Here is a 25,187-nt window from a genome sequence, read left to right as displayed (position 1 = left end):
TGTTAATTTTGGGTAAAATCTGAAGGAGTAATATCCAAAAAAATACAAGGAAAGGGTTTTTCCTTGGCCTATAGGGAGTGCGCTTACAAAGTTTGAAACTGATTGGTGGAGTTATAGGTAAAACCATGAATAGCTATAGTGCCACCACTGATTTCAAAGTGGCATTTCTTCCTTGGCCTAGTGGGAACGTGTGTGCGCGATTTCATGTTAATTACACTCTGCGTTTGTGATTTGAGGCATTTTGTCCAAAACGGACCAATCTTACAAACTTTGAAAGCCAGTCTCAGGCCAATCAGGATGGAATATGGACAATTAGACAGATCCATGTCGATCACATGACTGTAGAGATACTGTCTACCGATTTGCGTGATTTTTGGACAAAGTCTGTAGGAGTACTGGCCAAAAGGTAGTTTTGCACAAATTGGTGGCGCTAGAACATGTCCATGTGAAAAATGTGGGGCAGAGGTTCTGAATTGGCATCCAGGGAGTGCGCTTACAAAGTTTGAAACTGATCGGTGTAGTTATAGGGTGTGCCAAATGTAGTTCTAAGAGCGGCCATTTCTTGGGTAAACACAGCCTTACACAGGTGTTCTGATTAGACTATAGCATTAGTTCTATGCAATCAAACAATTGAAACACCTGTGTTTTAACCCAAGAAATGGCCGCTAAGGACTACAATGAGGCGCTGGCACACACTATAGGTAAAACCACGAATCGGCCTTTTATAGCGCCACCATGAGGCTGATTTCAAAAATTTGAAGTGGCATTTCTTCCTCGGCCTAGTGGGAACGTGTGTGCGCAATTTCATGTTAATTGCATTTGTGATTTGAGGCATTTTGTCCAAAGTGGACCAATCTTACAAACTTTGAAAGCCAATATCAGCCAATCAGGATGGAATATGGACAATCAGACAGATCCATGTCGATCACATGACTATAGAGACACTGTCTACTGATTTGCGTGATTTTTTTGACAAAATCTGTAGGAGTAGTGTACAGAAATGTGTTTTGTAAACATCAGCCTCATGGTGGCGCTAGAACAGGGCCATTTGAAAAATGTGGGGCAGAGGTTCTGAATTGGCATCCAGGGAGTGTGTGTGCTCATTTTGGCAGCGACCGGGCCAACGGCGCCGGAGATTAGCTGTACACAAACTCGGAGGACGGACGGACGGACGGACGGACGCACAGACGCACGGACGGACAGGGGCGAAAACATACTCTCCCCCTGCCTTTGGCTGGTGGAGACAATCATCTGATTAGCTAATATGATTGATGATGTAACTTTGAGCCTATTCCCAATGTTACATCATCAATCAAATTAATTCATTATAATTACTGAACTGAAATGGTCAGGACGCCCCGCCTCTTCATTTGTTTAATCAGAATTCAGATATGAAAATACATAAAAAATGTAAGCGTGGTTATCCTTTGTTGTGGGGGGTTGGGGTGGAGTTGAGCGTGCATATCATTATATTCTGAATCTACGTCACAGAAAATGTGAATTCTGATAACAAAAATAATAGCGGTAGCAGGTGTAAACATTTTAAAGATTCCGCAAATTCATGGCATATCTAAAGCTAAAAGTCCTCTACAGACAAGCCGTCAGATTAGTATCCAGGGTCTAACTTTCTCCTCCCGTGCTCTGGACATTTTTGCCGGCTATGTCCTGCTGTTTAATGCAGTGGTTCTCAACCTGTGGGTTGAGACCCCCAGGGAGGTCCCCAAATTATTTTGGGGGGTCCCCAGATTATTAACTTAATGTGCAACATTGTTTTCTCACTGAACAGTAAACAAACCAACATAAAGTTCAAGTGTATAGAGGGTATATGCACATTGCCAAAGTGGCAATTTATTTAAGGACTTTTTAATGCCTCTGAAATGACAAATTAAAGGAGGCGTTCAGACCAAAACATGACCCCCCTGTACTTTTTTTTAATCAAACCACCTGGTTTGGTGGATTTCCCTCATTGCTGCCCCTGTTCTGAGAACTGCCGACTTCTCCCCACAGCTAAAACGGGCTCTTCGTCATCTCCCAAAAGCGCTTATTTCGGCCGCTCCTAAGTTATTTTTTCTAATGAATCGTCAATTTACGGTTCCATGTAGAGGCACAGGCTCACTGTTAGCGCATCAGCAGCAGTAATCCATAGAGAACGGAGCAGTGGAGACTCACTTCCTCCAAGCATAGGAGCCCAGCCGGCCCGGATGTCTCGCGAGAAGGCAAGAATCTCGCCTGGGCTAGGAAGCTGTCTCTGGCCCGTTCTCATGCGTTTATATATTCTACTAGCCTGTATAACCAGCCTAGATACTAATGCATCTAGCTAACTAACTGCAGTATCTATCAGTCCCTCCTTGTTTTAACATGGGTGGATGATGGTATAGCTGCAGCAAGGCTAATATTCTACAGCGTGCTAACTGTCATGTTAAGCTCAACCAATACTCCAGCTAACACCACTCCCAGATATTCCACACCTCAATTGCGCCTCATTGGCTAAGGGCCCTGCCTTTGTACTGTCTGCGACGGAACTCACGCAGCAGAACTCTATAAATAGAGGGTATGCACATGCATAAAGTGAATGGAAAATCGAGTGGCAAATCGAGTGGCAAAGTGAGTGGCAAAGTGAGATTAACGTTGTTTAACATTGTTTAAGCAATCAGATAGGACTTAACTTTTTGGATGTCTAAGGCTTTCAAGGCCAAAAAGTAGTTTTTTGCCACTCAATAGGCGTTCCTGCATAACTTCCTGGTACGCTGATGATGTCACGCGCATACCCTCTATAATGAAGATAACATGTTCTCGCCTTTCAGGCGAGCCCACAATTATTACCCCCATATGGTACCGATGACCCCAAATTCGGGGTCCTGGCTCACAGACTAAGTAGGGAAGGAAGTAGCCTAATATAGAGGGTATGCGCGTGACATCATCATCATACCAGAAGTTTTGCGGGAACGCCTGCTGAGTAGCAAAACAAAATACTTTCTGGCCTTGACAGCCCATACATCCACATAGAAAAGTCCTATCTGATTGCATTACATTAAACTCACTTTGCCACTCGATTTGCCATTCACTTTATGCATGCGCATACCCTCTATACAGTACGTTCACATGAGCCATTTGTTCTGTAGTACCTTGTATCTGGTATTGGTCGTTTGAGCTTTATAGCAAACTCTCTCCCAATCTTCATCACTTATTTCCACATTCAAATCCTCACACCAGGCCAATCTTCTGCCATCAGAGGATTCGTTGTTGCTGATGTTGAAACAGATCCAGCAGGGTCCGCCTAGTAGCACCTGGCTGCAGATGGCAACAGGTGAGCTTGTCCACTGTATGCCACTGTAGCTCTGCTCTAACAGGGGTGAGGGGGGTCAGTTATTATGACCTCAGATATACCCTGACAGTCTCAAGTGGCGTTTCCATAAACTTAATCGAATTAGGGAAGCGAATTATCATAAATACGCATTAAGACAAAGCGAATTTAGCATGTTTCCATTTGCGGGTGTCATTCGAATTAGCGGCGTCGCAAGTTGATCGGGCTGATTTTTTTCAGACCGAACCTGAGCACTGCACCGTCTGCACGTCTGACTGCTGTCACTCGGTCGCTGTCTAGTAGTGGGAAGAAGGGATTATCAGTCGTCATCATCATGGCCCCAAATAACTTTTAAATATATTACAATTGGCGACGAGTCTCTTACGAAATTGGCAAGAGTTCCTCTCAATACATAAAGCTACCGATTCACCGGGAAAACCGCAGTCACGTCGCTGCACAATGGAAGTTTCAGCGTCCTCTGGAAGGTCAGGTGGCCGATCTGCAAGCTCACAACGCGGCGCGGAGACGTGGATGCGAGCTGCTGTGCCTGTGAGCTTGTAGATTGGGCACTTCAGGCACGCAACACCGTGGGATGAGGAAGGGTTCGCTCGTCACCGATGGCTTGAGGTGAAAACGGGAGGAATTTACACATGGTCCGTGTCACTCCGTGTGTAACAAACAACAGGTTTGTTTTGTGGGCTAACGCTACCATGGACAAAGTGGCAGGGGAAATGGACCTAGAACGTCATACTTTATTCGAATGTATTGTCTGACCCGTTTCCATTCACTTTTGCGCATTTAGTTTATTCGATTAAGCCTCAAAATCCTCCTCCTCCAAGCGGATAATCTTTTTTGCGGATAATGAAAGTTTATTCGCATTTTGAAGTGTTTCCATAAAAACATTTTGCAACTAAGCTGTTAATGCACAAAAAGTGGCTTTATGGAAACGCCACTTCAGAGTCAGACTGGACCCACTCCAGGGACACTCCGGTTTGGAGAACGTTCAAGTCCGGCCAGTCCGATGAAACTCCAAAGCCCGGGAGGCGGGAGCAAGTGTCCAGTTTCCCACTGGGTTTCCTTTTGAACCTTAGGATCTGGTGCTTTCTGGCTCACGGGACCTTTCGTCTCCCTTAGATAAAGGAACATGCAAGATCTGGCAAGCTCCTTAAGATCCCTGTCATTGTTATTCAGCATGCTCAGTAGATCGTTTCGTTTCACCAGCGTCGGCAGGTAGGGTTAGGTTAGGTTTAGGCATAGTTTTACTGAGGTTAAGGTTAGGGTTAGGTTTATGCATAGTTTTACTGAGGTTAGGGTTAGGTTTAAGCATAGTTTTACTGAGGTTAGGGTCAGGTTTAGGCATAGTTTTACTGAGGTTAGGGTTAGGGTTAAGGTTAGGTTAGGTGGTCCTCCCACCCGTGATCTCTGCATGGTGCAAAAGAAGCGTTCCCTCGCTCCGATTCAGCCAATCAAAAGCTTCCGTGGGCGTGGTTTGCCTGGAGCTGTGGTGTGAATCATAATAACCCGTCCATGACTCATTCTACGGTACACCCAGCCCTACCCCCATTTTTGTTGTGTCGCATGCCAAAATGTGCCAAATACCACTTTTGGAGGTCACCTTTTGTGCCCCAGGGCAAACCACTTACCACTAAGCCCACTGTTTACTCATTGTCACTCACTCACTCACACACACACACACACACACACACACACACACACACACACACAACCTCTATCTCATCACCTCATCATCGGTTCATTCTCCATCCCTTTAATTCTCTCCTTCCATCTCTATTGTGTGCATGCACTCAGGCACTAACCTCTCACCTCCAGATTATAGAGTTTGTTGGGCGTCCTGGCGTGACCTTTGCTTGGCAGCAAAGTATTTGTGTTGATGACTTCGTGCGCGCGCGCAAACACGCGCGGGTGCGTAAGCGCAAGTCCACGCCAAGCAAAACTTAAACTCGCCAAAGACCTCACACAACAAGGCAGCTGGTCTGGCCGCCTGGGACTATTTTATAGTCAAAATGAAACCGAAAGTATTCAGCTGCAGTCGTTATCTTAACTGTCGAAGTTACCATGTAAAGACAACAGAGCGGCAGAGCACCCACTCTCATTGAAGACCAAGAGGAGAAGACAGACAAGTTCACGGATCTTGGCTTTATGTAAGTCACGATTCATGATGACATGATTATTGCTTCTTTTAGCACTAGTTCTGGAACAATAGCCCCGTTTGGAACCTCACACTATGGGGCTAGAACAGCGCTGCCTGCCAGGCTGGCAGTGCCAGCCTCCTGCAGTAGACGACCTGTTTTGTCAATTATAAACAATGAATCTATTACAAATTAAAAATCGTTTTTTGAAATTTTGCGTTATGGCTCGCGCGTTAACATGCACGGGTTTAGTTCACTCGATGCATGTGCAGTGACTTCCAATGAATGATTAATTGTTCAGTTGGCTAACCTATAGCCTACAAATCTAATTCGACTTCGTCACTTCGGTGTTGCAATTATTTATCATATTATGTTCAGCTCCCCGTTCAGTTTTGATCAAATAAGGTTGGAAGTGAAAGTTAAAAGTGAAAGCGTAAAATAGACGCGCTATAATGACTTGGGTTCCGTCCTGTGTGTAAATAAGCCGAATATAGCTTGTAGGCCTACCAGTGAACTAGACTATATGAAACAGTAGGCTACCTTTTCCTATAAGCGATAATGCGAACTACTTATAAAGTAGGCTACTATCAATGAAATGAATCAAAAGCTCTGGTCTGCAGAGCGTTGTAAGGTAAGCAACAATGACGGAATGGACGAAACTGGTCTTGGTTAAAAGTTAAAAATCACACCTGTGTGAACTGAGCGGTGGAAGCCTACCTTAAAGGAGTGGCGACACCACGTGACCTACTGTATGTAGGTCACGTGGTGTTTCTTCAAACAGTCTGAAAAGGAGGCGGGGCCGTATCAGTTAGTAGTGAATGTATACTTCGTCCGTCGTGCGGTCCCGCGCAATGTATACTTCGTCCGTTGTGCGGTGCCGCGCACAACCTTGTTGTTAGCGTGTAGCGTGGCTAGCGCTGCACCGCACGGCTATTTGCGAGAGCTATTGTGTGTGTGTACACACACACACACGCGCGCGAAAGCACACACACACACAGGCTACACACGCACAGAGTGTATGAGCCGCGGACCTCCTCTGCGGAGGAGGAGGAGGAGGAGGAGATCGCTGTTCCCTCGTTCTACGGTTGCTCCGGTGTCCCGGGTGCTCCAGTCAGGTTAGGGCAAGAGACAGCAGGGTATGGCCGACAAAACCGTCGCATAGACGGGGAGAAGCGTGTTGACCCTCGTACACCTTTTTTGACACCTTTTTTGAAGAAGACATGTACTTTTTTATCGGTCTAACCATTGATTTTATAGCGAATGCTATATCATTTTTACCCCTAGAACTGATAGTTTTAAAGTTGGTTTAGAAAGTCGGAAAGACACCTCGGACAGCTTTTTTTGGGGCAGTTTCAAAAGATAATGATATGGATAATCGACTCCGCCCCTCCCCCCATATTAGCCCAATCAAATTAATTTATTTCGGTTACTGTACAGAAAGTACTACTTTCAGTACAGTAACTACAATAAATTAATTTGATTGGGTCATTTAACATGGGGGTACATGACATCATTAAAAAAATTGGCTAATTTGATAGCCATAATTAGCTGTTTTGGCTGTGTCACGCCCCCTTTAAGGTAGGGGAGAGCCTGCACGATTGTAACGTTTTTCACATTTCAATATTTTACTCAGAGATTCTTTCACCTACATATGTAATATTTTCAGGCAAAGGACTTACACATGTCTGCTATCATAAACTACTTCAAGTTTTTCATTTGATAAAACAGGTCATGAGTTATTAAACCGAGAGTGGACGCTGTTCCGATGTTACATTTGAAGCCCACACAGGATTAATTGTAACAGCATGATTTACAAATGTAACACAGCTAAAGAACCTTAATAAACAAATATTTTTTTGTTTAAATCAATTATATTTCATTCAAGCAACTCTTTTACATTGTTTTCATACCAAGGGTGTGATAAGATACTATATCATACTTTAGGAAAATATTAAATATTACAAGATGTACCAGTTTAAGTGTTTGAGTGAATTCCATGGGAAAATACATTGATTACCTAAATAAATAGCAAGTTTGATTAATGCAACATGTTATACATCCCTAATCTGACTTAAAATACACTGTAATTGAATGTCAGCTGACTGAACACAATATTGGCCAATATGTCAAATATTTCAATATGATATTATCATGTTAAATTGTGTTACAATTGAACCGTTTTGGCACCCCTGCTTTGACGTTGCCTACAGAACAGAACTAACATGCATAGCAAGCAGTGTTACCAGATGGGAAATGTTGAATTATCGTACCGGAGGCTCAGAATTATCGTATTTGACATGAAACTATCGTACACGGCCAAAAAAGAGAAATCACTCGCGTAAAAACGTAATTTCACCAAAAAATGCGTCATTAGTGTAAGAAACGACCTCGTTTTAGACTCCTGCGTGACAAAAACGCATCAGATTTGCTGTGTGGAGGCAGGCAACTTCTTGGAGCTTACACAAATAAAAGCCTGAAACTGGTCTGGAAAGATGCAACCAGTGTTTTTAATGCCTCCAAGTACAGATCTAGGGTCAGATTGACTGATTTCCTGGCTTATTTTGAGAAGCCAAACCAGATCCCAGATCAGCAGCCAGGGAAAATAGTGAATTCACGCTCTTTTTGATGATATGCCGAAATTATCGTACATTTGGGCATTTTTGGAATTATTGATCGTACAGAGGGTCAAATTATCGTACAAATACGATAATTATCGTACGTCTGGCAACACTGATAGCAAGTTAAAACGATGTAAACTAATGAAGAACAGATACATGCAGACAGCCATCTAGATTTTATCTCCGCAACATTAAAGAAAAGATTTGCAGACCAAAGATACTCAAGGTGAAAATGTGTACGCATTTTGAGAAATACCAGTTTTTCTGCAATAACTCGGTCTAGGCTGGATACAAATAGTTCTTACTTCCTGGAGACGTTCATTACGGCCATGGTCACAAACTGATGCGATGACGTCATGATGACATTTACCAATCAGGAGATAATGTGCTTGTTACAATTATGATAGCGTTACAATTGAGGCGGCTCTCCCCTACATGCAAGGGTTGAGGTATGTAGTAGAAGTAAAACTATTGGAAATACTCAAGTAGGTCTACAAATACCTTAAAATGATCGAATCCAACTCTCTAAAGGGCTAGTGGGGGGGGGGGACGTGTGTGTGTGTGTGTGTGTGTGTGTGTGTGTGTGTGTGTGTGTGTGTGCGCGTGTGCGTGTGTGTGCGTGTGCGTCTCCTCTGGGCTTGTGTTGACCTCAATGACCCCTGACCGATTGACCCCTTGCTGTGTCATACTGAGGTATGCTGTGGTGTGTGTGTGTGTGTGTGTGTGTGTGTGTGTGTGTGTGTGTGTGTGTGTGTGTGTGTGTGTGTGTGTGTGTGTGTGCGTGTGTGTGTGTCCTGCTCAACAGTGCCCCTCCTTTAACTTGTGTGTGTGTGTGTGTGTGGTCTGTGTGTGTGGTCAGGAGAGGTATGGCAGGCTACGGACACGTACGGCCAGCCACAGATTGTGAAAGCCAAACACAGGAGCGGCGAGAGGCCACCGCTCAAAAACTTAAAACACACAATATTAATTCACTGTAGGAGGAATTAGTGGACACCAAATGGTCCTCCTGAGTCCTGAGAGATTATTATGTGGGCCGAGGGCGTCAAATCAGGCTATAGATCACTGGTTCCCAATCACTGGGTCGGGACCCATTTGTGGATCGCGGGCACATTTCTATGGGTTTCCTACATCTTGTTTTTAATTATTATTGTTTAAAAAAAATCCCCAAAAAGAGCAAAGATTTTCATGATTTGTTTTCTAAGTAGGCTTATTGGTAGCCCCCCCCCCCCCCCCCCCCCCCCATTTCAAGAATGTAAAATCACGAATAAGAAATGGAGTGAAAGTGTTTTCCGGTTATTGACATGAAAACCAGTTTTCATGTCAATAACTATATGTACCAGCTAGGTGCCATAGGTAGGCCTACTATGTAGCCTAATTTGGGGTAGCAACTATCAGGCTCACATCCAATTTCTCCATGTATCATCATTAAACGTAACACTAAATGTTTTCCCCCCTTCTAATTCAATGTTTTTTAATTCTTTAACTATGAATATGTACCCCCTGCAGTACCTCTGCGTACCCCTAGGGGTACACATACCCCCATTTGAGACTATGCGTGTTGCAGCTATCTAACTATAACTGGGGCTTTAGCCCTTAACACCATGCATGACAGCCTGTTTGCCTTCAAAACATCCCAGATTATGCCAAAATGTGTTTTGTCCAGGGAAGTTGAGTTGTGTTCTAAATATTTCTATGTTATTTAAATCAACATGAATCTGCCTCCAGACTGTTAGCACATGCAAAGGTTAGGCTATGCAGCATCTCCAGGCCAACTGGCAGACTCCATAATAAGCATTATAGGCTACTGTATACCAATTTTAATTATATAGGCCTATATTCATATGCTGTGTTCATTGAATATATTGTAGGCTACTATCACCACATGCACACAAGTGTCGCGTGTGCGCGTGTGTGCGCGCGCGCGCACACACACACACACACACACACACACACACACACACACACACACACACACACACACACACCTTGTACAAAGGACATAACATTGCCAGACAGTGCAGTCAGACAATAGGAAAATAGACATGTTACAAAGTGCCTATATACCGGTAGGCTACTTCTACTTGTCAAATATAGCAGACATCAATCATGGATAAAGGAAACAACGCCTCCTCTGCACACATTAACTTTCTTTTAATTATTTTTTCTTTCACTAGGCCTACATCACAGATCATGGCCTCTGTTGGAACATGCATGCTGTTTCTGGCCATCATCATCCATATGAGTGCAGGTGCAGGTAATTATCCCAGTAATAATTGCCCTGACCTCCAAAATTCAGATCTGGCATTTAAAGGACAACTTTGTTTTTTTTACAACAAGGGTTCATATTTTAGATAGTCATTAGAGAAAAGAAAAGATGAGTGTTAAAATGTTTTCATTTACTTCTTTCTATCGTTTTAGAGATTTTAACGATTTTGATTTGCATGCATGCCCCCAGGTTGGGGTATGCTTGCAAGTGACTAAATATGTATTTTTAGACTCAATAAGCCCATTCCCAAGATGCACCGCAATCTTTCATGGGCAGATGTGACTTATGGGGGCCGGTGTACAGTAAATAGTAACAAAGACATTGCTGTCAAAATACAAACATCGCTAAAACAATAGAAAGCAGTAAATGGAAACATTTTAACACTCATCTTTTCTTTTCTCTAATTACAATCTAAAATATGAACCCTTGTTGTTAAAAAAAAAGTTGTCCTTTAATGTTTTTTTGCAGCGGTGGAAAAACTACTAAAATGTCCAGAATTCAAAATGTACTTTGGTAAAAGTATGAAAGTATTGGTATCAAAATGTACTTAAAGTACCAAAAGTAAAAGTATGAAATGTTTGAAAATAGCAGATCCACAAGCTCTCAACGTGTCACAACGTGTCACATCGTGGCGCGTTGTGAGCTTGTAGAACGGCTATTTTCAAATAGCCTAGGTATAAAATAGGGCTAAAGTGGTTTATGTAATGTATAATGTTTTATAATATTATAATTCATATCTGAAAATGGCCTGGGCCAGAGTGTAGTGGTCCAGGCACCTATAGGCTGGTAATCCAGACCAGCCTTGCAGCGTCGCAGCTTCAAGTCCCGATCCTGACGACCTTTCCTGCGTGTCACCCCCCCATCTCTCTCCCTGTTTCCTGTCATCCTACTATAAATCTATCAATAAAGACAGAAAAAGCCCTCAAAAATATCTAAAAAAAAAAAGAAATCTGAAAAGTAACTTGTAACTAAAGTTTTCAAATGATTGTAGTGGAGTAAAAGTGCAATATTTGGATCCAAGATATAGCAGAGTAGAAGTAAAAGTATTGGAAATCGAAAATATTCAAGTATAGTACAAATACCTAAAACGTGTACTTAAATAAATGTACTTAGTTACTTTACACCACTGTTTTCTTTTTGACATGCTGCTGTTACTTAACTTACCTTTTCCTTTCTTTTTTTTCTTTCTCATTCCTCAGACTTTGTAAATCTAGACTGTAAATCTGAAAACCACGGTCAATATGGCGAGGATACTATCCTTAAATGTGACATCAAGCTTACAGAAGGTACAGCCGATGCAATGATCACAGTGGTCACCTGGAAGAAAAAGGGAAATAAAACACCATTAGTTTCTTTCAGCGAATCTAAACTCAAAAATGAACCACGATTTCGTTTTCTTGTGAAAAACTTGAATGGGAACACCAGGGATGTGTCCCTGACTGTCAGCAACACTCAGTTTGATGACGGCGGAGAGTATGAATGCTATGTGATGACAGACAGTGGTTCAGACAAAAAAGAAATCAGCCTCAGTGTCACAGGTAAGTGACATATTGACGTGTGTGTGCGTGCTGTGTGTTGCACTGTGTGCTAAAATAACTAGTAACTATACAGCTCCTTGTTACACCGTTGTGCGTGGAATAAGCACCGAAACCGTAATAAAAAGAACCCAAAACCGGATAAAAAACTTGAATTTTCGGCGTGCGGCCAAAGGCCGCACGCATGAACTCCTCCAAGCTCAGCTCCCCTTGGGATTTGGGAGTTCCAGCGCCCCTGTCAGGAACCAATCAGAAGGCTGACAAACGGTGAATTTCTCATCTCTGTTTGTTACATGCCTAAATAAATTGCAGCTGTACTCCTCTATAAAGAATAGTCTGGGGATCAGCACACATTTCCTGGTTGGACACAATGGACAGCCACACTTGCCTTTCTTACAGGATTTGCCTGCTGTGGCCAGCAGTGTAAACTTTCTGTTTCACTATGAAACTAATCACACTAGTTGCATTTCCATAAAGCTTTTTTCGAAGCCTGTTTCCATTCACTGATAAAATGCGATTCTTGGAAGATAGTTCATGAAATAAGCAGTCGGACAGGTGCTATTTTTCCAGTCAAGTGAGACACATTATCGAACATGCACTGTCTCTAACCCAGGGCTCTTCAGCCTATAGATTTTTTCATAATAAGATAAGAGAGAGAGAGAAAGAGAGAAGAAGAGAAGACGCCTCACTCCACAACCCCGCAACAGCATTGAGCACGATACTCATCACAGCTCGTTGCGGATGCGATGTGAGCTTGGAGGTCTGCTCTTCTCGGTCGTTCTGTGCACGTGACGCCGTCTAGGAACGGAGAATAATAATGGCGAGTTCAAAGCATTTTAATTCAAAACATAATTCACTTTAGTGTTTCCATTCACTAATGTGCATTACGTTTTTTCGATAAAGCCTCAAAATCCACCTCCTCCAAGCGCATCTTTTTTTTTTGCGAATAATGAAAGTTTATTTCGAATTTTGAAGTGTTTCCATAAAAGGATTTACGTGCAAATGCCTTTATGCGCATTAAAAGGCTTTATGGGAAACGCACCTACAGTACAGATGGTTTCTCCTTCATTTAACTCTGCCTGACAATCTCATAATAAGTTATAATTTATATTTGGGCCTGAATACTCAGACTTTGAACCAAGTGCAGCACTATGAATACAGTAAATGGAGAATTACGTTCTAAATCGTTTTTCTTACTTTCTTTAATGTTATTTTGTCTTCAAGGTGTTGTTTGTTTTTAAACGCAATATTGTTGACCCAACCACAACTCAAAACGGGATGCAAATCCGCTAATTCCATCGCTTCTCAATCAATTCTTTTTGGCTAATATCTCCACTTCATTACATACACAACATTGTACTCCAGGGTTATGAGTTTCTGCGGTAAAATGTTTCAGTCACGTTCTAAATCTCATATCGCGATCCTATTGGAATAGGATTCCTATTGGAAAAGGATTCGTAAGTCTCGCGAGATGAGATTTAGAACGTGACTGAATCGTTTTACGGCAGAATCTCAACGACGTAACCCTGGAGTAACAGATGCATCTTGCACATCTCAACAGTGTGTTTATAAACAGCAGATAAGTACAGAATACATGGATTTAGGAGTGATAGAATAAGCGGATTTACATAAACCCCAGGCCAAAATGGAAAATATCGCGTTTTTTGAAAATATTACACCTGGACCACTTTTCTGGAGACAAAATAACATAAAAAAGGTATGACAGCGATTTGTAACAGAATTCTCCTTTAACAACTGTTATTGGATTAAGGTCCAACTACGCTGTTATGTTTTATGACCATGTTTACTCCAATGACACAACCTGGTTTTCTTATCGTTTAACATCCCCATGTCTTTCTAATTGCAGCCAAATACAGTGTACCAACTGTAAGCTCCATCCCAGAGAAGGATATTCCTTACAATACAGATGTGACCCTTGTTTGCAACTCTACGGGTGGTTACCCAGAGGGTAAAATTCGCTGGTTCGATCAGGAGAAAAAAGAGTGGACCGGCAGCTCTCACCTGGAGGCCAAAGAGATGGACGATGGGCGCTTTATCCTCATCAGTGAACTGTCTCTGTTGAAGAACTCTGTATTCAACCACTACATATGTTCAGTGTACAACGCTACTGGAGGCAAGGATGGGGAGATGCCATTTGATCTTCCCTTCACACAAACAAGTACCGGTACCGGTATGTTTTTCGAATATCTTTATACCGCTGTTTCCCAAACTGTTGGTCGGAACCTATTTGTGGGTCACGGACACATTTTTATGGGTCACAACTCGAGTAAAGAACCCATTTTCTTTTCCTACATTTCAAAATATATATATTTAAAAATACTTTTTTTAAATAATTAAACTAATTCACTAGTAGGCCTACCGGGCAAACGTCTAATCTCAACCTGTAAAGTTTGGGAACCATTGCTACACAGTTACAGTTACAGTATCCCAGGACAGCTGATAACAGTATATTCCTTTGTTTTGGAGACAAAGTTTCAGTTGAAGATAATTTAACTGAAATAGCTGTGACTGCCAGTTTGCCAGTTTATTTCTTAGATAGAAAAACAAAACAAAAAACTACCTGTACATTACCAGGTGATAATTTTTGGCAATATGTTTTTGTTCTTGAACACTTTGTATGATTTTCATATCAATGTTGTTTTGTCCTCAGACTCTTGATGAGTCAAGATCAGAAAGAATTTTGGCACAATGATAAATGTTAAAAACCATGTAACAGCTATTATCACATTTTATAGGTTCAGTTTCAGCAAAGGATGGTGATGTTTCCAGAATAGTTGCTCCTGTTCTGGTCATTGGCTCATTGATTGTAGGACTCCTGATGGCCTTGCTGTTTAAAAGACAGTATAAAAGACATACTGGTACCCGCAATGGTAAGTACACAAACACATCTTTGTCTGGTTATTGAAGTGTATTCAAGTGATGCAATGTGTATCTTTCTTAACCTATTAAGACCTGAGGCCGATTCTACAAATGCCTTCTAAATCAGTACTTCTCAAAAAGATGTGTGCCAAGGACCTTCAAATTGATGGTCTCGAGCAAAGACAAACGCAGGGGTGATAATCTATATTTTATCCAGTGTGTCATCTAGGTCAGAGAAATGTACATACATTACATGTCACCCAAAGGAATGGGCACACCTAGGATCTTGAAGCCTGATACTGTACTGTACTGTCCATGCACTTTTCATATAGCAATTCAAAGAGAGACAACTATCTGTTGAATACATGACAGGCCCAGTATCGGGAAGTGACAAGAGCTTTCTAGGCTTAAGTTCCTCAGTATATTGGTGGAATAAGCACACTTTAAGGTATGTCAGCACCATAGCATTGTATACAGTGTATCAGATCTTTTTCCTCCCCTATCAGAGGCCAGAAGACAGTCTGCAGCAATACCCCTCATGAGTTTGTCTTTGAATTCAACTTGCCTTTTACAGAACTTCAGTGTTATTCATTCATATACTTATTTTCATTTCGACTGTTCCCTCCAGGGGTTGCCACAGCAAATCATCTGCCTCCATCTCACCGTCTCCTACAGGGTATTATTATTATTATTATTATTACCCATACCATATGATTTAAATAGTATACCAAAAAAAAAGCCTCCGATTTATAATGTGTTAGCAGCTCTGTTTCATACTGTATGTGCAGTAGGTCTAGATGTCAATCAATGGTTTGTAGTCCTTAGTGACGTGTGGTTGTGTTCCAATCTCTAGCCTTCTTTTATCAAAACAGTTCACAAATCTTGCTGCTGTGTTTGCACATTGTTGTAGTTCTCCCAGTAAGTCTTTTGTCTTGGTCATGTTTTCAAACTCACTTTGGGTGTGTGTAATCTGTGGGAAGTATGTGTCTCTGATGTCTATAGTGGGTAGGTGGTTAGAAAGTGTAGCTCTGTTTCTACCACATTTTGTGTGCAGTGGGGTCTGTCTTCCCTTGGGAGTGGGGACTTCTCTGTTGCAAGGCTGTGTTCGCTGAGTCTGTACCAGCGATCGCAGGCGTCACTTACAGCTCGCAGGTGTATTTATAGTGTGATGATTGCAACAGGGATTGGCTAACTGATAAGAGAACCTGAACCTACAGTTACAGGAACAATGACCAACCTTATCACACGGAAATTAGCCACTGAATTCCGAAATCTAGGCATAGAACATTTTGATCATCTTACTTGCATCTTTATCTTTCTGTGCAGGGCAGGGCCGTTTTTCTGCACAGGCACGTTAGGCACTGTTTTTGTTTTTTTGAGCGGTGGTTACACCGTCTCCTATACGTGGCCGTGTGTGTGTGCGTGTGTGTGTGTGTGTCTGTATGTAGCCTGCAGGCCTGCAGTACCTTTTATGACCACACATGTTAAGGGAGGGGCGCTGTTGTTCAGGCCAGGCCAGACCAGGCACACACACACACACGCGCGCACACACACACACACACACACAGGGGGGAAGGGGGGGGGGTAAACCACCGCTCAGTTCACACGGGTGTGATTTTTTGTTTTTGTGCCTAGAGTTTGACATTAATACGGCCCTGGTGCAGGGTCATGGTTTCAAATATAAGGGGAAAGTACACATCTTCACTGTTGTTTTTGTAACTATAGATCTCACTGCAAATTGGTGACAACTCAAGTTCTAATAAAATTGACCTCACAGTAATACGTACCAAACATTGATTTGTTACAGATGACCATACACCAGTTGACCAAGGTGAAGAGCTGACACTGACAGACAGCCGAGATGACACGAATGCAGAAGCAGGTAAGCTTCTCGTGTTTTGTTGTGTTCCTATGGTCACCATCATTTGACAGCTTTATAATCAAGTCTATCTTTATTACTGAAACGCACGTTGTGTAATGTGTAGTCGGGGGTCATCACCATGCTGGCTTGTGGTGGACAGTTTTGTTACATTTATAGTCTAAAGTCTAATACATCCTAATATACTGTATAGTACAGTGGTCAAAGGACCTTCGGTACCTTTGGAACCAAATGGACCATTTGGTTCCATTGGTACACTCTCAGAATTATGGGGGTCCTTGAAAAGTCTAAAAAGTTTGTACCAGTGGACTCATGTGCCATAGTGTCATAGTATACCAGTGTCACACATACCGGTATAAGTAAACCTGGAAATCTGGAGAAATTGGGTCAAAATAAGAACATTATAATGTTATGTAAAAAAACTAAATCTAACATTTGACAAGGACAAGTCTTTGCTACGGAAACGTCTGTCCTTGTACGGACATATTGATGACCACTGGGTGTAATACATAATATATCTTTCTCTTAGGTGAGAAAACCACCTGAAGACATGAAGTGGTTGGGAGGAAGAAGGATTTCAAGTGTAATGCCTACAGTATGTCAGTACGCGTTTTGTATGCATGCAAGAAGAACACTTACTCACCTTTACTGAAATCAGTTTGTTATCTCAGTTGAATAACAAATGAACTGTCAAGGTGGACTCCCACCCTGCGCCCCGGAGCATGTATTATTCATAAGAATCTTGAACTGCACTGGTTCTAGAACCAAAATTATTTGGGTGGAAAAGGGGCCTTAGTAATTCACTATGTACATTTTCCTTTGCTTGAGATCAGCAGGTACATTTATGCATACAGGTAATTGTGGTGCCAGCATAGCAGCCAGTGGAGTATTCATATACTGTACGGTACCTAAAGTGATCATGCCTCTGTGACCTTCTATACTCAATGGTTTATTCTTATATTTTAGAGTTGATGCTGAACAAGCCATGAGATTTCCCCAAGCCATAATCAATGTTGTGAAGCAAGTGTGGAAACATAATGTAATGCATATATGCTAGGGAGATGTTTAGAGATGTTGAAAAACATCTATGAATGAAGAATTCATTTGAATTTTAATTCATACTAAAAATTAACATGTTCTGGACACATTGGATTCTGGACATGCATACATATTTCAGTAAGCACTATGTACTGCAGCAGGGGTCTTCAACGTTTTCAGGCCAAGGACCCCTTAGTTGAGAGAAAGATGAAGCAGGGACCCCCAATTTTTCAGAGATTCCATATAGTTTTGTTGTTTGACAGCACAATCATCAGTGTATTTGGGATTCATGTCAAATTGTGTTTTCAGATATTCAACCACTTGAACTGTCAATACTTGACCTTTCACTATGTACTTAGTCTGCTCGATCTACAAGCTCACAACGCCTTGCAGTGCGAGGCGTTGTGAGCTTGTAGATCTGCTATTTTTGGCTAAAGTTCTCAGAATAAGGACACTTACGTGGTTAATATAAAAAAGGAGAAAAAAGTTTCTATCGCACAAAGATTTGGAGGACCCCCTATAGTAACTCGGAGGACCCCCTAGGGGTCCCGGACCCCCTGTTGAAGACCCCTGCTGTATAGTATTAAATACCGTATATTGTCCTGGTAAGCTGACTTCTCAAGTTCCCAGAATTGGGATTCTGTTCCGTATCAAATCTCGGTTCTCCATTTCTCACGGATGGAAAGTCCCCTACTTGCACCACAAGCCACACTTCCATCACTTGATCATCACTGTTCATAGGACATGTGGAAGTGAAATTGCCTAACGGATGCATTTCATCCTGAAACTTATGTAACACTAGCTAATCCAAAGTACTTGAGACGAATAACAGTCTGTCCATATATATATATATATATATATATTTTAATATAGATATCTTTTGATTTACCAGACTGTAAACCACAAACTAGTCATGTTTAATCTGTTACATTGTTAATGCACTCCCCCCTCATTTTGATCAATTGTCTGTTTTAATGTTATCTGCTCCCTTTGTCTGCTGAATATTGCTTGTACAGACTTATACTGTTGTCCCACAAACTGTTGGAGATACTGTTTTTCCACTTTCCAATTGTGGTGCCAAATAAGTTGCTGTGCACTAGTGCACGAGTATATGTGTTCATGCAGGGATTTTTGTTTCATTCGTCATTATCTACTGTGAATAGCACTGTATTAGGTTTCTACAGGGTAGATAGGGTCTTTGTAGAAGTATATGAACGCTATTATGAGGCCTACTTGTACGTATTTCCTTACTGGTCATCGAGAAGCATTGCTTAAAGGGATAGTTCCCCCAAGAAATAACTTTTTTCGTCTATTGATTACTCACCCCATGGACTTGAATTCATGGATATTTTTTTGATTTTGTCTCATTCCTAAGAGCAATAATTTGATGAGCAGCAGTGGTTACACAAAGAGTCTCCTCAAATTATTGGTTTAGGAATGCGACAAAAACTAAAAGATATCCATGAATTAAAGTCTCCATGGGGTGAGTAATGGAGAAAAATATGTATAATATATATATATAATTTGGGGGTGAAAAATCCTTTTAAACATACAATGCCTTCTAACTAAAGCCAGTATAATAGAAAATGTGCTTTGGTAACTATTTTATAGCAACACTGAGCAAAGGTTTAAAATTAATCAGACTTTAACAAAGTGCAAAGGAATTATTAACTTTTTGGGTGCAAGTACTGAACGTGCATGTTTTTTTATAAAGTGGATTATTTTTTTAAAGATTTGTTTTGGGGCTTTTATGCTTTTATTGATGGGACAGTAGACTGACAGGAAATGGGGGAAAGATGCATGGGGAGTGACATGTGGCAAAGGTCGTCCGGATCAGGAATCGAACTGGTGATGGCGCATTCATGCCTATGTGGCAATGCCTATAAGTGGTATGTGCCTGGACCAGTAGGCCAGCGGGCACCCCTTATAAAGTGTATTTTTGATTGTCATAATGTTTTCTATAAAGTTGTATGGATTGCCTTGTTAAAATGTGTGCTATATACACATACACTTTGCCTTGCCTCGCCCTGATGAAGACCGGTGTGTTCAAAACATGTCGGCAGTTGACTTTTTAAATAAACAAAGGCTTGTTCCTCTTTATAATTTTGAGTGCCCGGATCGCCTCTATTTTTTATATGTGTTGATCCTGTTTGATCCGAGAGCACCATCTACTCTTTTTTTACTACAGTAAACACTCATTACCTGCTGCGAGCACCTGTTTTTTTTATTGTTTTTTCTTGCCTTGACTTGTTGACAAAAGCATACCAGGTAGGTATATTTGTGTTCATTCAAACTATCCTGTAAAAATGTGATCAATTGTTGACAAATAAAGTAAGAATGTAACCCATGACTGACTTCCTTTTTCTTGTGGTGGGGAAATGTCTTTGCTTACATAACATTCAGATGGTAAAAATATACAGCAAGAAACAGCTCAAACTAAAGTCAGACGTGAAGATGTAGAACATTTTCCTGATCTGGAATGTTACAAATACCATATTACAGTTGTCATTGAGACTGTCCAACATGTAAAAATAATATAGAATGATTCCTTTTTACTGTAATTTATCTTAAATATAATATACATGTGATGGTGATGATAATAATGCTTTTTTCTATTTTTTTATATTAACCACTTGAACCCTAGTGTCCATATTCTGAGAAATGTTGCCAAAAATAGCAGATCTACAAGGTCACAACGCCTCGTGCTGCGAGGCATTGCTGAGCTTGTAGATCTGCATTTTTTTTGGCAAAGAGGTTTGGTGTAGAGGGGAAAAAAGAGCACACTGAGTGAGAGGTCAAGTAAGTTTATTAAGTATTGATGCACTTCAAGTTGGTGGAATATCTGAAAACACAAATTGACATGAATCCAAAATACACGAATGATTGTGCTGTCAAACAATGAAACCAGATGGAATCTCTGAAAAGGTTGTGGGGGTCCCTGCTTCATCTCTCTCTCTCAACTAAGGGGTCCTTGGCCTGAAAACGTTGAAGACCCCTGGTCTAGGCTACAGTACATGTTGCACTACTCCAGTCCATATACTGCCCTCTGGTGGGCCAAGTTTTAAAAAGGTGAGCATCAGCCAGGTTGGCTAATAATGACTGTAACAATACGGATATAAAAACTCCTAGGTGGGCCCGGACCACTGGGCACCTAAGCTATAGAATAGCATGACAGTGTATCATGGGTTCGAGTCCCATTCCTGACAATCTTTACTGCATGTCTCTCCCCATTTCTCTCTCCCTGTTCCCTGTCCATCTGTGGTCTGTTCATCTTCACTAGTAATCAGCTATAACAGCGGTCTTCAACGTTTTTTTCAGGCCAAGGACCCCTTAGCTTAGAGAGAGATGAAGCAGGGACCCCCACCATGCATTGTATAAAATTGTGTCGCAGATTTAAAACAATCATAGATTCTAGCTTAGACTTGTTTGACAAGTTTGATAACACTATCATCAGTGTAGGTTGCTGGATTAATGTGTATTTTTTAGACATTGAACCTTAATATTTGGTCTGCTCTTTTTCACCTCTGCACCAAACCTCTTTGCCAAGAATAGGGATATATATATGGTTCAAGTGGTCAAGTGTAGAACAAAGATTTTTTGAGGACCCCCTGTAGTAAATCTGAGGACCCCCTCGTTGAAGATCCCTGATCTATAACTAAAGGCTTAATGGTGTATGCAGGCCTGGCCACTGTAACATGCAGTGGTGCAGTCACAGTGCAAGCAACTAGTTTTGTGATGCAGAAGTTACTTTCCAGGCTTTATTGAGAAATCTGATAAAAGAAATGTAGGCCTATTTGTCGACGCAAAATGATTCTCAGAGTGCCCAATATCATGCTGCTGTCAAATCCTAGTTTTTGTAGATATGTGAAAATTCATACGAAGCGATACAGACTCTCTTTCCTGCCAACTGCTATGGTTGTTTGTGATTGTGTCCATTTGTGTTTGTTGTGTCCTGCTTGTCCAGTGGTTTATTTGTTTTTGTTGTCACACTATGCTGCTGTAACGCCTCAATTTCCCCCCAGGGATTAATAAACTATATCTCATCATCTCATCATTTGTAGAGGGGCCCACTCAGGGGGCCCACTGTTCCTGGTCTAGTCATCTCTGTGGCTGTGGAAACATCAGGCCTGCGAGGGCTAACAGACTTGTTACCTAAGGCAGGGGTCTATGTTTTTCAAGCCAAGGACTCCTTAGCTGAGAGAGAGAGGTGAAGCAGGGACTACTACTTGTTGGGTTAAATGTGTGCTTTCAGACATTTAATGACTTAAATCCTCAATAGGCCTACTTTGTAAACCTGACCTTTGGTTCAATACGTGGTCTGCTCTTCTTTTTTTACCTGTACACCAAACCTCTTCACCAAAAATAGCCAATGTACAAGCTGCAGGCTTTTGTGAGCACCCTGGACAGTTTTTAATTAGCTTGATTCAATATTTAGATATTTAATATTCATTTTATGATACACTCCCCATGCCTATACAAACCCATTGTAACTTCAAACTCCATTCTTTTTAGACTCATACTACACTCCAATAATAGCCTACATGAACTGGACGTGTTTTTTCATTTATTTTTAATAATTCTTTATTGTATTACATTTTCTCAATTTTCCAAAATAAATGAAAAGGGTTGGCCAGCTCACTATTAGGAGGGTAGTATGATTGTCACCAGAAAACAAGACAGGTGTTTTTGATGAATCTATCATGGTTTAAATGGAGTTTGAAGATACAATGGGTTTGTATAGGAATGGGCCCTGGATGGGGAGTATAACATTAATATCAAATATCTAAATATTGAATCAAGCAAGCAAGTTAAAATCTGTCCAGGGTGTTCACAAAAGTAGACGATAAAATGACAAAAAGTTATTTGTGGAATATCGCTTTAAAGCTATACTGTGTAAGATTCTCAACTAGTGGTCAGTAGCCATATAGCAAACCGCGGTCGCGTACGCGTCTTTCGCCCGTTTTTCGTACCTTCACACCCCCGCGTCTGCCTCCACAACGCCGAGAGCTATCTTTAGAGGGGTCCCTGGTTCCTGTGCGTTCAGGCATTCCGGAGAAACGGACTACTTCACCCTGCCTGGTAGGCGAGATTACCTTTTGAGTAAAGAGACACACGGGTGACTACAAATATGGCGACCCCACTTCAAGATGCGCTGTGATTGGCCGGTAGTGTACCATGTGTGCATGATCGGCGATGTGATTGGGCAACGTATACACAACGTATACAGATGATGCAGATTACGTCTTTATGGCGCGAAATCCGGTCCACGGCCAGGATCATAGAAAACATATAAAGAGAAGGCTTCAGAAGCTGAAAATAACGGAGTGGGTGTTCTAAAACTTTAGCGATTTAACAGTTAGGACAATTTTAAGATTTGTTTTATAAAAAAAGTTACATGGTACAACTTTAAGTAGTAAATGACTTTCATAATGAAAAATTTGGCGTTACATTGTTTATATTTGTGAGTTCCATTTTATTTATTTTGAATGAACACATCATTTTAATATGGTCACAGAACAGTGAGAACACCCATTATGTGAAAATGAATAGGCTATGTGATCATTCAGCATTACAGCATTTTCAATTAGGCCTACAATTCTACTCAAATTACACATTCATGCACCTACAATATGTGGAAATGATAACAATGATATTGTGGAAAATTATAGGCCTTTTATCCTTTTCATATCTTTATTGTCTGAAATTGCCATACGTATTTACGACCAGCAGAGAGCAGTATAGCCTTTTGAATAGGCTATACGTGAATATTGCAGCAGAATTAGAAACGTTTAAATTAAACTCAGGTGTAGTGTTTCTCTCCCTTCCTTGCATGCAGTTTGTTGTGCATGGACCAGCCGGTCAGTAATCAGAAGTGTCAGCCAAAAAACTAATCGTCGTGGCACACACAAACAATAACTAGCCTACACAGAAATTGCAATACAATAAGGTTATCCACACGCACACGCACACGCACGCGCACGCACGCGCGCGTGCACACACACACACACACACACACACACACACACGCGCGCACACGGCGGTCCACATGGTAAACTGGAATGACTGAAGCACAGATGGGGCCCTGGGCATGAATGATGATGTCATCACGGAATGCCCTATTAAATGCACAGCACTGCGTGGTCTCCATTAGGATGTGTGCGTAAAAGGCGCGTGGATTGGCCATCCAGTCGTGCCTCTTCTTGTGCGCTCATATCTACTTACTCACGCTTGTGTGGTCTGGAGAACTTCAGTATCCCGCCAAGTGCACGGACAGAGCTCAGAGTGCATCTGGTAATCACACGGCAGAGCTTCTCTTCAATAGCCTACTTATCACAACATCGACTGACAAATATTACTTTGAGGCGGACCGTGTTGCCAAACAGATTAGACTCACTCTCTGGGAAGGACGTCCGCCGAGACCACCGTCAAAGATATTCAACCATTCTGCAGGAGGGGGGATCCTAAAAAGAGACAAGGTCACCGGATCATCATAGAACCGACTGGAGTATGAAGAAAACTGCGAATTCAGGTATGTTTGTAGAATCCTTTCCCAGAAGTATTTAGTTATTTTTGCATTTATTGAAACTTCAGAAAGTGTCTACTCTTGAGTGTCTGCATCTACCTAACCCCTTACCCCCTGGCTCTCCCAGCCAATAAAGTCCACTACATCATTCTGTCCACCCCAGCTAGCCCTTCTGTGTGTGTGTGTGTGTGTGTGTGTGTGTGTGTGTGTGTGTGTGACAGTGTGTCAAACAAGGGCATCATTAGGGAACATCAACATTCTTACATAACCACATGCCTTTAGGCCTATTGCTGTTTTCACATGTTTTTGTGTTGCATATGCTTCAATTATCTGTACCCATACATTTGTAAATTGTGTGTGTGTTCACTGTGTTGGGTTACTGCATGGGTATCTTAGGCCTATCTGTGTAGTCACAAAACGGTGTCACTTTCTATGATGACATTTCTCCTCCATGTCATCAGTGCCCATACCCTAGGTGGGGTTTGCGAAAGGGCCTTAATTTTGTGTGGAGTTTGGATGTTCTCCCCATGTCCCCTAGCCCTCACAAAACATGCAGTAATCCTGGTCTCTATACTGCCTCCCTGATGGAGGGGAGAGGAACTGGTTGGAATAATGTGTTCCTTCACACGCTAAGTTCTACCGGGGAAACTCACCCCTGTCAGATGATAAGAAGCGGCTTGCTCACTCCTCATGCATTGAAGGAAGCATGAGCTCAGTTAGGGGCTCTCCCCAGGTTGGCAGAAGGAGAGTAGTGCCCAGGTTTACAGCTTAGGCAATTGGAACTGGGTGAAAAATGGGTTACAAAATCTTGGGATAAAAACATATATGTTACGGGAGTGTCCTTGGCTCCTTCCGTGGCTGGAAGGTTGGGGGTTCCATCCTGAACAGGGAAGTAAATAAGCAGCACTCACCTTCAATACTTGCCATTGAAGTGCCCTTGAGCAAGGGCACGTAATCCCACCTTGCTCTAGTAGAGTTACTCCGTGGCCAACAG

General features: G+C 41.8%; 1 protein-coding gene across 1 annotated transcript; it reads left to right on the top strand.

Moving 5' to 3' along the window:
- The first annotated feature begins 5,336 nt into the window (after positions 1-5,336).
- On the top strand, positions 5,337-18,041 carry LOC308281319 (butyrophilin-like protein 2). Its single transcript, XM_080721470.1, has 8 exons — positions 5,337-5,466; positions 10,247-10,326; positions 11,538-11,876; positions 13,741-14,064; positions 14,630-14,764; positions 15,382-15,429; positions 16,561-16,635; positions 17,162-18,041. Coding segments are annotated over exons 1-8 (1,020 nt in total). The 5' UTR covers positions 5,337-5,464; the 3' UTR covers positions 17,179-18,041.
- Positions 18,042-25,187: the final 7,146 nt, after the last annotated feature.

This window comes from Nannobrachium achirus, assembly GCF_963921795.1.
Source record: "Nannobrachium achirus genome assembly, chromosome: 3".
Lineage (NCBI taxonomy): Eukaryota > Metazoa > Chordata > Actinopteri > Myctophiformes > Myctophidae > Nannobrachium > Nannobrachium achirus.
Note: the sequence above shows the minus strand (reverse complement) of the source record. Positions and strands in the feature narration are given on the sequence as shown.